Source organism: Oncorhynchus tshawytscha, linkage group LG25 (assembly GCF_018296145.1).
Source record: "Oncorhynchus tshawytscha isolate Ot180627B linkage group LG25, Otsh_v2.0, whole genome shotgun sequence".
NCBI lineage: Eukaryota > Metazoa > Chordata > Actinopteri > Salmoniformes > Salmonidae > Oncorhynchus > Oncorhynchus tshawytscha.
The window spans coordinates 9,972,608-9,988,585 of record NC_056453.1 but is presented as its reverse complement, the minus strand read 5'-3'; the positions used below and the strand labels follow the sequence as shown (position 1 = coordinate 9,988,585).

The following is a 15,978-nucleotide window of genomic DNA, read 5'->3' as shown; positions in this document are numbered from 1 at the left end:
GTTAATGCTTGTAATTTACCACCAAGTGGCAACATACAACATTCAGAAACGACATCCCTCCTGTCAAATGCCTCAAGTAGGAAGTGATTACTTCACTTCGCAAATTTATATAAAGGATGTAGGAGAAGTGTCCAACATTCGTTAATCCTTGACTGATATAAAACATGCTAGGCTGAGAGTATTTACCTAATCAACAATTAGCAGGACATAATTTTATACGGTAAGTGCTTAGAGGCAAAAGCATATCAACTTTCTACACTGTCAGCTGAACTAATGCATTGTAATTTTCCCTAGATTCAAATTGAAAACTAAAATCAATGTTTTTAAGCGTAAATAATGTATAGGGCAGACATACCACCAGCAATGTTCTCTGAGCACATTTCAGGTCTGCAGCGCATGCTTGAATGTTGTAAAAATTCTGGTGAACTTCCAGCACATTAAAAAATATATATATTTTTTATCTTTATTTAACTAGGCAAGTCCGTTAAAAACCTGGATTTGAACCAGGGTATCTTGTACTGAGATGCAGTGCCTTCCACCTCTGCGCCACTCAGGAGCCCCAAGTTTACTGTGAGCACTGCAGCTGTACCAGATTCAAGTTACAGTTTCTAGAGTGGTCAAGTAGGCTACTCTGGCTATTTGATAATAATTTAGGTCTACCAGAGTGGCCTACCACAAAAAAATGCATTCCATAACATTTTAACATGGTAATAGCTGTTCTACCATTCAGCCTAAAGTAGAGGTGAGATCAGGTGGAACCATTCTAGCCAATGAGGGCAGGTACGCGTGTGAACAACATGCACAGCTCTGATATAAAATCAGTTTTTATGACATTAATATGGTGACAATGATGTAGGCTGTGTGTAGCGGTTATGATATGAAGGTTTGGCTTGGTAAGATATTTTTTGCCAGATCAGACAGCTGATGTTTTGTGGACTGAAGTCCACAAGCAAAGGGAAAAGGTGAGAGAAGGAGAGCACCTAGATGCTAAAAGTAATTATACAAGGATCAAAGTGATCATGCTGTTTGTTTGTGGCTGCCATGAAAGTGAACTGTGTTTGCAAGTGATCAGGGGTGTATTAATTCTGCTGATTCTGTTGATTTTTTTTTTCTTAAATGGAAGCAAACGGAACAGGGATAAACACTTAACTAGGCAAGTCCATTAAGAACAAATTCTTATTTACAATGACAGCCAACGCTGGGCCAATTGTGATCCGCCCTATGGGACTCCCAATTCGAACCAGGTTGTCTGTAGTGACGCCTCCAGCACAGAGATGCAGTGTCTTAGAACACTGCGCCACTTGAATTTGTTCAACTGAAACTCTCGTTTGTAACTGTTAGACTAATAATTACACACTAGATCAGCTAGATGCGGGCAAGAGTACGCAAGGTGCTATTGAACATGTCACAGAAATGGTAGCAGAACTTTTGTTGCACACATCCAGATGATCACCTTGATTACTCAAATGTCTCTCAACCTATGTCGTAAACTTTCATTCATAGGCTGGGTTTTAGCAACCTCATGCTGGGTATAGGACAACTTTAGAGTATCATGTAGTAGCCTAAACCTATCGTTGTTACATTGAGCTGGGTGAATGGAATATGAATGACAGTCATCCAATACCCTGTAATAGAAATAAGGCATTGGTCAAAAAATAAAATAAATAAATAAACATCGTCCTCCCTGGCACCGACTGCCACTGTGTGAATGGCATGTTTCAGTTGACTAGCTTTCGCAGAGTTGTTTTTCTCCCCCCACATCAGTAGAGAACGGATCTTTATAAACAAACTGTGCACCACCTCTGTGGGGACTACAGTGTCATTGCATTTTGGTACACCATAATTACGTTCTGGGTTTGCCTTGCAGCATTGCATTGCAGAGGCAGTGCGTTCGGTGCATTTTGGTACTCCAGAATTACATTCCGCGTTTGCCTTGCAGCATTGCGTTGCAGAGGCAGGTGCAGTGCGTTCGGTGTGGTGCAGAGCTAGGTTTTATCGAACGTATGCATCAAAATGTATGCTGTAGACAGTTTAACAGAAATGGTAGCAGACTTTTTGTTGCACACATATCCAGCTGATCCCGAACATTCACCTTCTGCTACCATTTCTGTCAAGCCTCTGCACATACTGTTAGATGCATTTGTTCGATAAATCCAACATATGCACTACACAGAGCGAGACAAACACCGTGTTTTATGCTTCAAACACACCGACAGCGAATGCGCAAAATAGTATGCAGCATCATCTGGATGTTTGCAACAAAAGTTCAACATTCACCTTCTGCTACCATTTCTGTCAAGCTGTCAATGCATACAGGTTGACGCATATATTCGATAAAAACCTAGGTATGCAGTGCAACTGCCTCTGCAACGCAATGCTGTAAGGCAAACGCAGCGTTTCATTGGAAATTAATGTAATTCTGGTGTACCAAAATGCAATGGCGCTGTCGATCTGATCCAGGTGCAAAACTCATCAAATCTCGTTGCACAGCGTAGTGTTTTGTTTGTGCTCATATCAGAGGAGAAAAATAACACATTTTTGAAAAGCAGTGTTTTTCAAATCATATCAATATAGTCAATTAAATTGATTGAAGATGTCACAAAAAAACGAACTGCATCTAATACGAACTTCTCATCAAGCATTTTCGCTAGATATCTGTTGGCTTTCTTGAGAAAAGCAACTAAGCTCACATAGGTTGCTCTCTTGAGAGAATTATTACCCTTGCTTAGCAAACGAACAACATTATATAAAAGTAGATGGTGATACTGTAACTGGTATGTTTAGTGATATTGAGTGACAGCAGCTAATGGGCGAGACTACAGGAAAGCAGGTTCTCCCATTGGAACATTTTGAAGAGGGCACCTTTTTGCTTTAAAAAAGAAGTTATTTTCAGAATTGATCAAAGGGCAGTAGTGGTGCATGGGTAAAATCCCTGGGGAAGGCAAGGATAGCAACCTCAATCCAGTGAAGTCCACAAAGCATATTCCATTTATAGTAACAGAAAGTTACATGACCTACAGCATGGTCAAGCAAGTTCCAGTTTCAGACATTTTCGGACCACTAAACAACTATGGATTTAGAACCACAGAGGGTGACCGCAAGTTGCAAAGAAAACAGGAGCTGCCTCTACTATTCCAGCACCATTTCAACTTCAACATTTGAACACCATCAAATCACCTCTGCTTAGTCTAATACAGTGACAACTAAAAGATACCAAAACAATTTAGTCCAATCACCATAAGCTAAATATGATGGCTGTCCAAGGTTCTGATTTATGTGTGCGTGTCTGTGTGTTCGTGCAAGTAGAAAAACATGTTGACTCACTACTTGTCGAGAAGCGCCAATGTCATCCTCCTCTCTTTCACGTTGACGAAACAGTCTATCCCCCTGTCATATACAGTACACACTTGTATTTTTTGTTGTCCTAGGCTACCTGGCTAAAATGCTTGCTCTCTAGCCTAACCCATTCATGGGCAACATTAGCTAGTTAACATTAGCCTTCTACATGTAGCTACATATTGAACTTCCATCCTCTCAGGCCAGGGGCACAACAATGTATGAATTAATGGTAATGGTTGGATAAGAATCACCTTTATAATCATTGGCCAGTATGGAGAATTAAGTAAAACCACAAGTCCAAATTCCTAAATCCAACCAAGGCTGATTTAGGAAAGGGCCAATTTTAACTAGCTGGCTAGCTAGCCACCGGAGGGAAACAATTATGACATACCGAAAGACGAAAGATACTTTTTTGGGGGGGAGCCTGGCATCCCTTGGCATCCATGAATACACGCCACTATCAAAGGGACATTCTAAATTCATAAATTGGACAAATGTGGCCCTTGGGTCAGATCAGTTGAATAGCTGGGGCCTACATCGTAACAATATTGTGGCCCCCCAAAAAATATTCCTTTCAACATCTCACCTTGACAACTTCTCTAACCCAGTAGCAGTCGATTATAGATCTGCAATCAGTCAGCGATACTATACAGTGATGCTAACCATCTTGTCTTCACAGCAATGTTGAGGACTTGGGCATCCTATGTCTTTGTCTCCTCCTATGTCTCTAGATTTAATTCAGGACAATTATTTTATAGAGGCAGGTTGAAGGTTTATGGTGCCCTCACACCGTAAAGTGCAACTCAACATTATTTCAGGTTTCACAAAGAGGACCAACGGCGTCACCAAGGTGCTTATAGATGGAGTAATACCGAACTAGACAATATCAATCGTACTTGTTTGTGTGAGAAGTGAGGGAATGCATGGCTGATCTTCAAGAGGGAAATTCCACCTTGTAAGAGCAGAGTGGGGTGGGGGTTGTGTTTGCATTTCTCCCATTAGATCGGATGGTGTTTCGACTATGGTTACGTTAGAACACTCCAGTGGCTCCAAGGATGATACAGAGGCCATCATGCCTCAGGAACAAGAACCGGAGAAGAGAAGACTTCAGTCCCATTCCCAACTATATGGAGCCATCACCGGGAACAGTACAGGCAACCTAGGAGATACCTGCCCGACTTGTTGGGGAGTAGGGCGTATTCCAAGAGGTAGGTGGTCCACTTCAGCCAGACTAACTACTTAGTTGTGCCTGTGATGTACTTACATGTTGATGTTGTGATTATTTCCATGTTGTTATTCAAGGCTTGTTGAGATTTGTATTTAATAGCCTACATTTGTTTTCAGAGAAGTGAGTCACTTTCAGTTCTCAAAATACTGTTGTGTTCTGTGTAGCAAGGCTGACATGCCACTCCCAACTACTTCTGTAAACATACTTTTCTCTTCACATACTGTCCAACTGTCTTTACACTTAATTCACATACATATACTATATATTTATATTGCGGACTGGTCTGTTAGCTCATTTCCTGCAGTTCTTTCAATTTTGCCATGGGGCTTTGTACTGTGTATTTAAATACTGTATTTTTGACATACAGTAGCTCATTCTAATATTTATACTACTGTACATTACATTTTAGTTACACTATTTATACACACCACATATTTATTAATATACTGGATTCTTGACATAGCTCACTCTAATATACAGTATCTACTGCTGTACATATAATTCTTAGTATATCTTGTGTCAATTAATCTGGTGTACTGTATATACACATAGATTGCATTTGGATTACTGTTACAGTGCTATTTGGGATGTTGACATTTCTTTATTTAAATGTTGTATTATTTGTGCACTTGTTTGATATTTTACTGCATTGTTAGGAGCTAGTAACTTAAGCATTTCGCAGCACCCGCTATAACATCTGCTAAACTGTGTACGCGACCAATAAACTTGGATTGGATTTGAATGCAGCAGTATGTCTAACTGTGAAGTAATAACTCACCTTACTGTTCTCTGTATAGGACGTGATCAGCTTGTGGCAGTCATAACCCACATTTGTTTCAGAAGAAGGGAGAGTCCCTTTCAGTTCTCTGTGAAATTAAATAAATTGCTGTTGTGTTCTGTGCAGCAAGGCTGACATGCCAATACAGCAGTATCTCTAACTGTGAAATAATAACTTGTTCTTCTCTGTATAGGACATGATCAGCTAGTGGCAGTCATCCCATGTTCAGACATTAGACTGAGGCCCAGCCGGACGTAAGTGTGTGTGTCTGTTTTTGAGTGTCTAATTGTGTTTGTGTGTGCGTGCATAACTGTGTTGAACACCCCCCTCTGCAACTGGACCCTGACGGGCCTCCCCTAGGTGGTGAGGGTAGGCAACACACCACGCTGACCCTCAACATGGGGGCCCCTCATGGGTGAGTGCTTAGTCCCCTCCTGTACTCCCTGTTAAACCACGACTGCGTGGCCATGCACGACACCATCATCAAGTTTGCTGAAGACGCAACGTTGATAGGCCTGATCACCGACGGCGATGAGAAAGCCTACAGGGATGAGGTCAGAGACCTGGCAGTGTAGTGCCAGGACAACAACTTCTCCTTCAATCTCAGTAAGACCAAAGAGCTGATCGTGGACTACAGTAAACAGGGGGGTGAGCACTCCCACATCCACATCGACAGTGCTGTAGTGGAGTGGGTCGACATGATTAAGGACTTAACAATGTCCACACACACCCGCACAGTCGTGAAGAATGCATGACGGTCCTTCCTCTGACACTGCCTGATATAGATTTTTCGGGCCTTCCTCTGACACGGCTTGATATAGAGGTCCTGGATGGCAGGGAGCGAGGCCCCAGTGACGTAGTGTCCGGCAAATGGTACTGGAGCATCAGGCTCCGAGACAGCTTCTATCCCCAAGCCATAAGACTGCTAAATAGTTAATCAAATGGTTACCCAGACTATCTGTATTGAGTTTGACCTTATTTTCCACTGACCCTATGCACACTCACAAGTCTCTACCCTCACACTACACTTGACACTCTCACAACAACAACAAAAAGCACACACACATACACAGACACACACACAACGCATACTGACGCCACACACACATACACACCAATGGAACGGAGTCAAACATGTTGTTTCCATATGTTTGATGTGTTTGATACCATTCCATTATATTCCATTCCAGCCATTACAATGAGCCCGACCATCTGTAGCTCTTCCCACTAGCCTCCTCTGAGACACCCATACTTTCACAATCATCATACGCCACTGCTACTCTGTTCCTTTTTTAATCTTATTATTAGATCTTCTGCCTTTATGTACATATCTATCTCAATTACCTCGCACCCCTGCAAATTGATATGGTAGTGTTACTCCCTGTATATAAACAATTTTTCCTCATTTTATTCTTTTTATAATCGCTTAACTCTGCATTGTTACTAACGGGCTCGTAAGTAAGCATTTTATTCTGAATAAAATTAGATTGATATGATTTTTGAGCTTTACCCATACGAAACTGTATACAGTAAGATTCTTGGTGTGTTTAATCAACATATTGTGTTACGCTTCATGGTTATTAAAGGTCACAAATAGGGTTGCAAAGGGTTGGAAACTTTCCGGTAAATTTCAGGAAGTTTTCCGGAAATGTTCCATGGGAAGTTAAGCCCTGGAATTTGGGGAATTTTGCTTAAATTCATCAAAAAAGTTATCTTATAACAGTGAACCTTTTTTTGTGGGATACACAAAAGGCAATTCTAGGTCTTGTGGCATATTTTGGTTAAACTATCCCCAATTCCAATGGAATTGCTACCCTCTACATGCACAGTACATTCTTACATCACATGTGCAGTGCACACTTCCATCACATGTACAGCGGATTCTCAAGATCTTGCACACTAATGAGATGATATTGAGCCTACACTACTTCACTGTCTCAGCCAAGGACTGCATGCTTTATGGTAAGTTTTGATTACAATACTGGGTGGGGGTGAATATATTTTATATGACATACATCATTTTTTGTTAACTAGTAATAGTAGCCTACAGCAAAGTGTTTAAGTAATTTCTAACTTGTTAACAATTTCTGTTAGTTAGTTTTTGCTACCATGTGGGTTTTAGCTTGCTTGAGCCTGCTAACTGAGGAGTGTTAATTCACCAGTTTCCATACATGTTTCATTTTAAAACATGTATCTTACAAAGGAGTTGTTATATCTAAATGCTTAACTATTTATCTGGACATGGAACTGTATTTTTTTTTAAATACACATTTTTTTCTAATCTTTACAGGAAAATGCCACAGGCACTATCTGATGTGTGGAGACATTTCACTGCAGCTAATGTAGAAGGAAAAGCTGTGTTCATTTTGCAGATACTGTGCCAAAATCATATGTGAAGAATGCAACAAAGATGCAGAATCATCTGGCCAAATGCATCAAGTTCCCTCAGCGCTCACAACAAGCAACCTCTGACAAAAGTCCCTCTACTGCTATTCAAGGTGAAAATTTTGATTCGGACACATTATCGATAGCAACAGTTCATGGTCCTCCTGGAATCAGAAGGTTTTTTTTGACTCAATGGAGGAACCTAGTCAGAGAAATGCTGATGAATGTCTTGCTCGAGCTGTGTATGGAATTGGTTCACCTTTGATGCTCACAGGCAATGTGTATTGGAAGAGATTTCTGAATGTTCTTAGCCCAGCCTACACCCCTCCAACCAGACATGCTTTATCTACTCATTTGCTGGATGCAGAGTTCAACAGAATTCAAGTGAAGGTCAAGCAAATCATAGAGAAAGCAGACTGTATTGCAATCATCTCTGATGGGTGGTTGAATGTTCGTGGGCAAGGAATAATTAACTACATCATCTCCACCCCTCAACAAGTATTCTACAAGAGCACAGACACAAGGGACAACGGACACACCATTCTCTACATTGCAGATGAGCTGAAGGCAGTCATCAATGACCTTGGACCACAGAAGGTATTTGCAATGGTGACAGACAATGCTGCGAACATGAAGGCTGCTTGGTCTAAAGTGGAGGAGTCCTACCCTCACATCACACCCATTGGCGGTGCTGCTCATGCATTGAATCTGCTCCTCAAGGACATCATGGCACTGAAAACAATGGATGCACTCTACAAGAGAGCCAAGGAAATGGTTAGGTATGTGAAGGGTCATCAAGTTATAGCAGCAATCTACCTCACCAAGCAAAGTGAGAAGAATAAGAGCACCACATTGAAGCTGCCCAGCAACACCCGTTGGGGTGGTGATGTCATCATGTTTGACAGTCTCCTGGAGGGGAAGGACTCTCTCCAAGAAATGACCATATCACAGTCTTCCGATATGGACAACCGCATCAAGAGGATCCTCATGGATGATGTATTTTGGGAGAGAGTGGTAAGCATCCTGAAACTCCTGAAACCTATAGCAGTAGCCTTTGCGCGGATTGAGGGAGACAATGCCATCCTGTCTGATGTTCAGACTCTGCTTGCAGATGTAAGAGAAGAAATCCATACTGCCCTGCCCACTTCACTGTTGCTCCAAACAGAGGAAACTGCAGTTCTGTAATACATCAAAAAGTGTAAAGACTTCTGCCTGAAGCCCATACACGCCGCAGCGTACATGTTGGACCCCAAGTATGCTGGCAAGAGCATCCTGTCTGGTGTAGAGATCAACAAGGCCTATGGTGTCATCACTACCGTGTCTCGCCACCTTGATTTGGATGAGGGCAAGGTTATTGGCAGTCTGGCGAAGTATACTTCAAAGCAAGGGCTTTGGGATGGAGATGCATTATGGCACTCGTGCCAACATATCTCATCAGCCACCTGGTGGAAGGGACTTTGTGGATCTGAGGCTCTTTCCCCTGTTGCCTCCATCATCCTCCAACTCCCACCAACATAAGCCGCCTCAGAGTGCAACTGGTCCTTGTTTGGGAACACACACACACACCAAAGCACACAACAGGCTGACCAATACAAGGGTTGAAAAATTGGTGGCCATCCGGGCAAATTTTAGGCTTTTTGAGCCTGACAACGAGCTATCCTCAAGATTGGAAAGTGACAGTGAAGATGAGGCCTCAGAGTCTAATGTTCAAGAGGTGGAGAAGACATGGAAGCCTGAGAGGAAGACAACCAAGCTTTAGTTTCTAGACTATCATTTTACAGATGTATGTTGAAAACATTTTTGGGAGATGCGATGGATCATTTGGGGATCATTCAATATTCCCTTTTGTTGTTCAGTGAAATCATCCCATGTGAAGAGTCAATTAATTTAATTAAAGTTCAATTCGTAACTAAATAGTTTTTTTTCTTTTTTTCTATTGGAATGATTTAATAATTTGCAATTATGTCTACTTATGATAAGGTAAAATGTTTATGTTTCTGTCTCCATATGATATGGTAGATACAGTGGGGCAAAAAAGTATTTAGTCAGCCACCAATTGTGCAAGTTCTCCAACTTAAAAAGATGAGAGGCCTGTAATTTTCATCATAGGTACACTTCAACTATGACAGACAAAATAAGAAAAAAAATCCAGAAAATCACATTGATTTTTAATGAATTTATTTGCAAATTATGGTGGAAAATAAGTTTTTGGTCAATAACAAAAGTTTCTCTCTATACTTTGTTATACACCCTTTGTTGGCAATGACAGAGGTCAAACGTTTTCTGGAAGTCTTCACAAGATTTTCACTGTTGCTGGTATTTTGGCCCATTCCTCCATTCATATCTCCGCTAGAGCAGTGATGTTTTGGGGCTTTTGCTGGGCAACACGGACTTTCAACTCCCTCCAAAGATTTTCTATGGTGTTGAAATCTGGAGACTGGCTAGGCCACTCCAGGACCCTGAAATGCTTCTTACGAAGCCACTCCTTCGTTGCCCGGGCGGTATGTTTGGGATCATTGTCATGCTGAAAGACCCAGCCACGTTTCATCTTCAATGCCCTTGCTGATGGAAGGAGGTTTTCACTCAAAATCTCACGATACATGGCCCCATTCATTCTTTCCTTTACACGGATCATTCATCCTGGTCCCTTTGCAGAAAAATAGCCCCAAAGCATGATGTTTCCACCCCCATGCTTCACAGTATGGTGTTGGTGTTCTTTGGATGCAACTCAGCATTCTTTGTCCTCCAAACACGACGAGTTGAGTTTTTACCAAAAAGTTCTATTTTGGTTTCATCTGACCATATGACATTCTCCCAATCTTCTTCTGGATCATCCAAATGCTCTCTACCAAACTTCAGATGGGCCTGGACATGTACTGGCTTAAGCAGGGGGACACGTCTGGCACTGCAGGATTTGAGTCCCTGGCGGCGTAGTGTGTTACTGATGGTAGGCTTTGTTACTTTGGTCCCAGCTCTCTGCAGGTCATTCACTAGGTCCCCCTGTGTGGTTCTGGGATTTTTGCTCACCGTTCTTGTGATCATTTTGACCACCCGGGGTGAGATCTTGCGTGGAGCCCCAGATCGAGGGAGATTATCAGTGGTCTTGTATGTCTTCCATTTCCTAATAATTGCTCCCACAGTTGATTTCTTCAAACCAAGCTGCTTACCTATTGCAGATTTAGTCTTCCCAGCCTGGTGCAGGTCTACAATTTTGTTTCTGGTGTCCTTTGACAGCTCTTTGGTCTTGGCCATAGTGGAGTTTGGAGTGTGACTGTTTGAGGTTGTGGACAGGTGTCTTTTATACTGATAAGTTCAAACAGGTGCCATTAATACAGGTAACGAGTGGAGGACAGAGGAGCCTCTTAAAGAAGTTGTTACAGGTCTGTGAGAGCCAGAAATCTTGCTTGTTTGTAGGTGACCAACTATTTATTTTCCACCATAATTTGCAAATAAATTCATTAAAAATCCTACAATGTGATTTTCTGGATTTTTTCCCCCTCATTTTGTCTGTCATAGTTGAAGTGTACCTATGATGAAAATTACAGGCCTCTCATATTTTTAAGTGGGAGAACTTGCACAATTGGTGGCTGACTAAATACTTTTTTGCCCCACTGTATATCCAATGCAAAAAAACATCTATATTTAAATGGTATTAATATTAATTTGCATATATTTGTTAATTCCCATATATTCCTGTTAATTCACATGGAAAGTTTCCACCTCTGAATATTCCCCAAAATGTGCAACCCTAGTCACAAACAGTCAATCACTTTCTCATGAAATTGGATGATATTTGGATGAAACCAGATCAAAGTACAGTATGATGACAAAAGTATGAAAAATGACTGTTGCTTTACATTGATAAAGTTTGATCATAAAGTTACTGGTCCTCTCCCCCTGTGTCAAACATGTTGATTCAGAAGGCATCATAAGAGACAAATGGGAGATGTAGATTTTTTTTACATCATTGGTGCAATTTTGCTCGAGTTGCTTTGTGTATCACTATATTTTCTTGAGATAATTTGACTGCAACACTGCTCACTGCATCCAAGTTGCTCAACATAGGTGTTTCAAAGAGCTGTCAGTCAAGGCGAGCTCATGAATATAAGCTTCCCGCCCACTCGCCCACTCACCCAGCCTTTTCAAACTTCCTGGTAGTTAGCCATTAGAGAACAATTACTTTTTGTAAAATGTTTAGCATTTCTATCCAAAACAAATATTAACGTTATATTTTAGTCATTCAAAAGGCTATTTTACATGGGAATCATAAAGATTGTTCGGGACCTTTAACCTTTAACTGCATTCTTCTTTTCCAGGAAACTCTATGTGTGTATTTCGGTGGTGGTGTGTCTCCTGATCTGCTGTCTGATCCTCTTCTTCCTCTTCCCACGGAGTATCTCACTGTCCCTTGTCACCGTCAAATCAGTGATGGTCTTCTTCACCCCACAAACAGTTGAAATGCAAATCACGGTAAATACGAGATATATGCGTGCCGCGCTCCCATATACAGATGAAGTCAGAAGTTTACATACACCTTATCCAAATACATTTCAACTCAGTTTTTCACAATTAATCCTAGTAAAAATTCCCTGTCTTCGGTCTGTTAGGATCACCACTTTATTTTAAGAATGTGAAATGTCAGAATAATAGGAGAGAATGATTTATTTCAGCTTTTATTTCTTTCATCACATTCCCAGTGGGTCAGAAGTTTACATACACTCAACTAGTATTCGGGAGCATTGCTTTTAAATTGTTTAACTTGGGTCAAATGTTTCGGGTAGCCTTCCCCGAGCTTCCCACAATAAGTTGGGTGAATTTTGGCCCATTACTCCTGACAGAGAGTAATGTAACTGTGTAACTGAGTCAGGTTTGTAGGCCTCCTTGCTAGCACACACTTTTTCAGTTCTTCCAACAGATTTTCTATAGGATTGAGGTCAGGGCTTTGTCATGGCCACTCCAATACCTTGACTTTGTTGTCCATAAGCCATTTTGCCACAACTATGGAAGTATGCTTGGGGTCATTGTCCATTTGGAAGACCCATTTGCGACCAAGCTTTAACTTCCTGACTGATGTCTTGAGATTCAATATACCCACATAATTTTCCTTCCTCATGATGCGAGAAATCAAGACCTCAGAAAACAAATTGTAAACCACCACAAGTTTGGTTCATCCTTGGAAGCAATTTCCAAACGCCTGAAGGTACCACGATCATCTGTACAAACAATAGTACGCAAGTATAAACACCATGGGACCATGCAGCCGTCATACCGCTCTGGAAGGAGACTGGTTCTGTCTCCTCGAGATGAACGTACTTTGGTGCGAAAAGTGCAAATCAATCCCGGAACAACAGCAAAGGACCTTGTGAAGATTTTGGAGGAAACGGGTACAAAAGTATCTATATCCACAGTGAAACGAGTCCTATATCGACATAACCTGAAAGGCTGCTCAGCAAGGAAGAAGCCACTGCTCCAAAACTGCCATAAAAATGGCAGACTACGGTTTGCAACTGCACATGGGGACAAAGATCGTACTTTTTGGCGAAATGTCCTCTGGTCTGATGAAACAAAAACAGAACTGCTTGGCCATAAAGACCATTGTTATGTTTGGAGGAAAAAGGAGTAGGATTGCAAGCCGAAGAACACCATCCCAATCTTGAAGTACGGGGGTGGCAGCATCATGTTGTGGGAGTGCTTTGCTGCAGGAGGGACTGGTGCACTTCACAAAATAGATGGCTTCATGAGGAAGGAAAATTATGTGGATATATTGAAGCAACATCTCAAGACATCAGCCAGGAAGATTAAAGCTTGATCGCAAATGGATCTTCCAAATGGACAATGGCCCCAAGCATACTTCCAAAGTTGTGGCAAAATGGCTTAAGGACAACAAAGTCAAGGTATTGGAGTGTCCATCACAAAGCCTTGCCTCCTCTCTACTATTATTCTGACACTTCACATTCTTAAAATAAAGTGGTGATCCTAACTGACCTAAGACGGGGATTTTTTACTATGATTAAATGTCAGGAATTGTGAAAAACTGAGTGTAAATGTATTTGGCTAAGGTGTATGTAAACTTCCGACTTCAACTATATACTATGTGTGTGTATATATATATATATATATATATCAAAGACAATATGTGATCACTTATTGTTTGGTTTATTGTATGAGGTCAGTGTGACCAAACTTTGTTTTTCCTCTTCCAGAATGTCTTTAACGTCACCAATGAGAACTTTGCGGACATTCAATTCTTGGAATTTGATATACAAGTGCTGATTGCTGAAACAGTGATTGGCAGGATCAAGATATCTAATATGACGGCGGTCAAATCACGTTCAGAGAAAGCGGTGGGTTTGATTTTGTTGTTTCATCTAAATCAATTACACAATTGTAATACTGTGTAATGCAAAGAGACTTTGTTTATGGTTCCGTATGAAACAATTGGACCTTTAATTCCCAGTCAAATGAAGTTTTCCAATCTCCTACAGTATACTGTTGTCATACCCATAACAATTGAGGACCCAGGCCTGAAGTAAGCATGACATTTATTATCATTACCGTCATCACGGCTTCTAAAATAGGAAGGAAATACAGTGTTATCTGCATACGTGTACATTACAGTATGAACTCTTGGGTAGGACCTACAGTATGAATTAAAGTTACAGTACGCTCTTAGTTTTGCTTTCAAAATATATTATTTTCCTTATGTGATAAATGTGTAGGCTGATAAATGTCTTTTATATCTCCTCTGTTTCAGTAATTACTGCAAGTCAGACACCATAAGGATTCACACCTTGTTCTTGCGTTTGCAGTGAGTTTCGCACTCTATTCCAAGATATGTTAAAGAGGCCAACCACAAACACATCTGTTGCACCACAAACACTTCAAGGCACTTAAGCCTCTGCCTGCCAGGCTGTAGTATGCCCATTGACTTCCCATTGTAACATCTCTTGTTTGGAACCACTCAAACGCACAGATCTTATGCTTCTAAGAATGATGTACATGGTAGTTTTGCTGACCAATCTTGTTGTCAGTGTTCTTGAAGACCAAATCAGAATTTTGCTTTTCAAGACCAAGCACTATGATTACTGGAGCCAAAATAGGAACGTTTTTAGCCTTTTTAAAACGCGGCCGAACTGCCCCTTTCAAGCCACATGTTCAAAAATCTCACACATTTTGTTTCATGTCCATTTGAGATGAATCATGCCTTAACACTAGTAACAGTGTAACTATAGTATTTGCTTTTAGGTCATATACCAACCCAATTTAAAGTTGCTTTTTTTATCATGGGAAAAAGGTAGTCAGGAACAACAGAAAAACAAACGTTTGAACTTGGCCATTCTGTAAAAGTGACATTTTGAAACACGAGACTGTGCACTTCCGGAGGAAGATTTCAAAATGTCTACCTTAATATCCCTTTTTGTCTTCCACAGAATGACAATGAACATTTCCTACTTGGCTCACTCGGAGCAGCTGTCCGAAGACACCTTTGAGTACATTGACTGTGGAGCCAACACCACCATCCCCCACCCTATCGGGCAAATTCTTTTTGAAAGATGAAAGCCTGTCAATGAGGGATCCCCAAAGTGAAAAGGTTTATTATGAACAAGATAGACTCTACGGAATAGGGACCTCTTCCATTCTATCTTATGTCCAGAGGTCCTAAAAAATATATTGATACATTTTTCGTTGTCAAAGGGAAATGTATACATATAGTATTGTAGTAGACTATAGTATTGTCCTATGCTCTGTTCACATGATTTTCTTTGCAATATTCTTCTGAGGTAGTTTTTTGAATGATTTATGAACTGTGAAAGTACATGTTGGTGGTTTTAACATAATTGTAGGGATTTAAAACATACACTGAGTGTACAAACCATTAGGAACCCCTTCCTAATATTGACTTGCACCCCCCTTTTCCCTCAGAACAGCCTCAATTTGTCGGGGCATAGACTCTACAAGGTGTCGGCCCATGTTGACTCCAGTGCTTCCCACAGTTGTGCCAAGTTGGCTGGATGTGCTTTGGGTGGTGGACCATTCTTGATACACACAGGAAACTGTTGCGTGTGAAAAACCCAGAAGCGTTACAGTTCTTGACACACTCAAACTGATGCTCCTGGCCCCTACTACCATACCCCGTTCAAAGGCACATAAATGTGTCTTTCCCATTCACACTCTGAAAGGCACACATACTCAATCCATGTCTCAATTGTCTCAAAGCTTAATAATCCTTCTTTAACCTGTCTCCTCC

At 41.0% G+C, this 15,978-nt stretch overlaps 1 protein-coding gene across 1 annotated transcript; it reads left to right on the top strand.

The window, feature by feature from the left end:
- The first annotated feature begins 95 nt into the window (after positions 1–95).
- On the top strand, positions 96–15,689 carry LOC112224171 (transmembrane protein 106B). Its single transcript, XM_024387534.2, has 8 exons — positions 96–220; positions 4,342–4,547; positions 5,539–5,599; positions 12,047–12,200; positions 13,934–14,074; positions 14,216–14,259; positions 14,485–14,538; positions 15,161–15,689. Exons 2-8 carry the CDS (start codon positions 4,361–4,363, stop codon positions 15,285–15,287), a joined length of 768 nt encoding a protein of 255 aa, XP_024243302.1. The 5' UTR covers positions 96–220; positions 4,342–4,360; the 3' UTR covers positions 15,288–15,689.
- Positions 15,690–15,978: the final 289 nt, after the last annotated feature.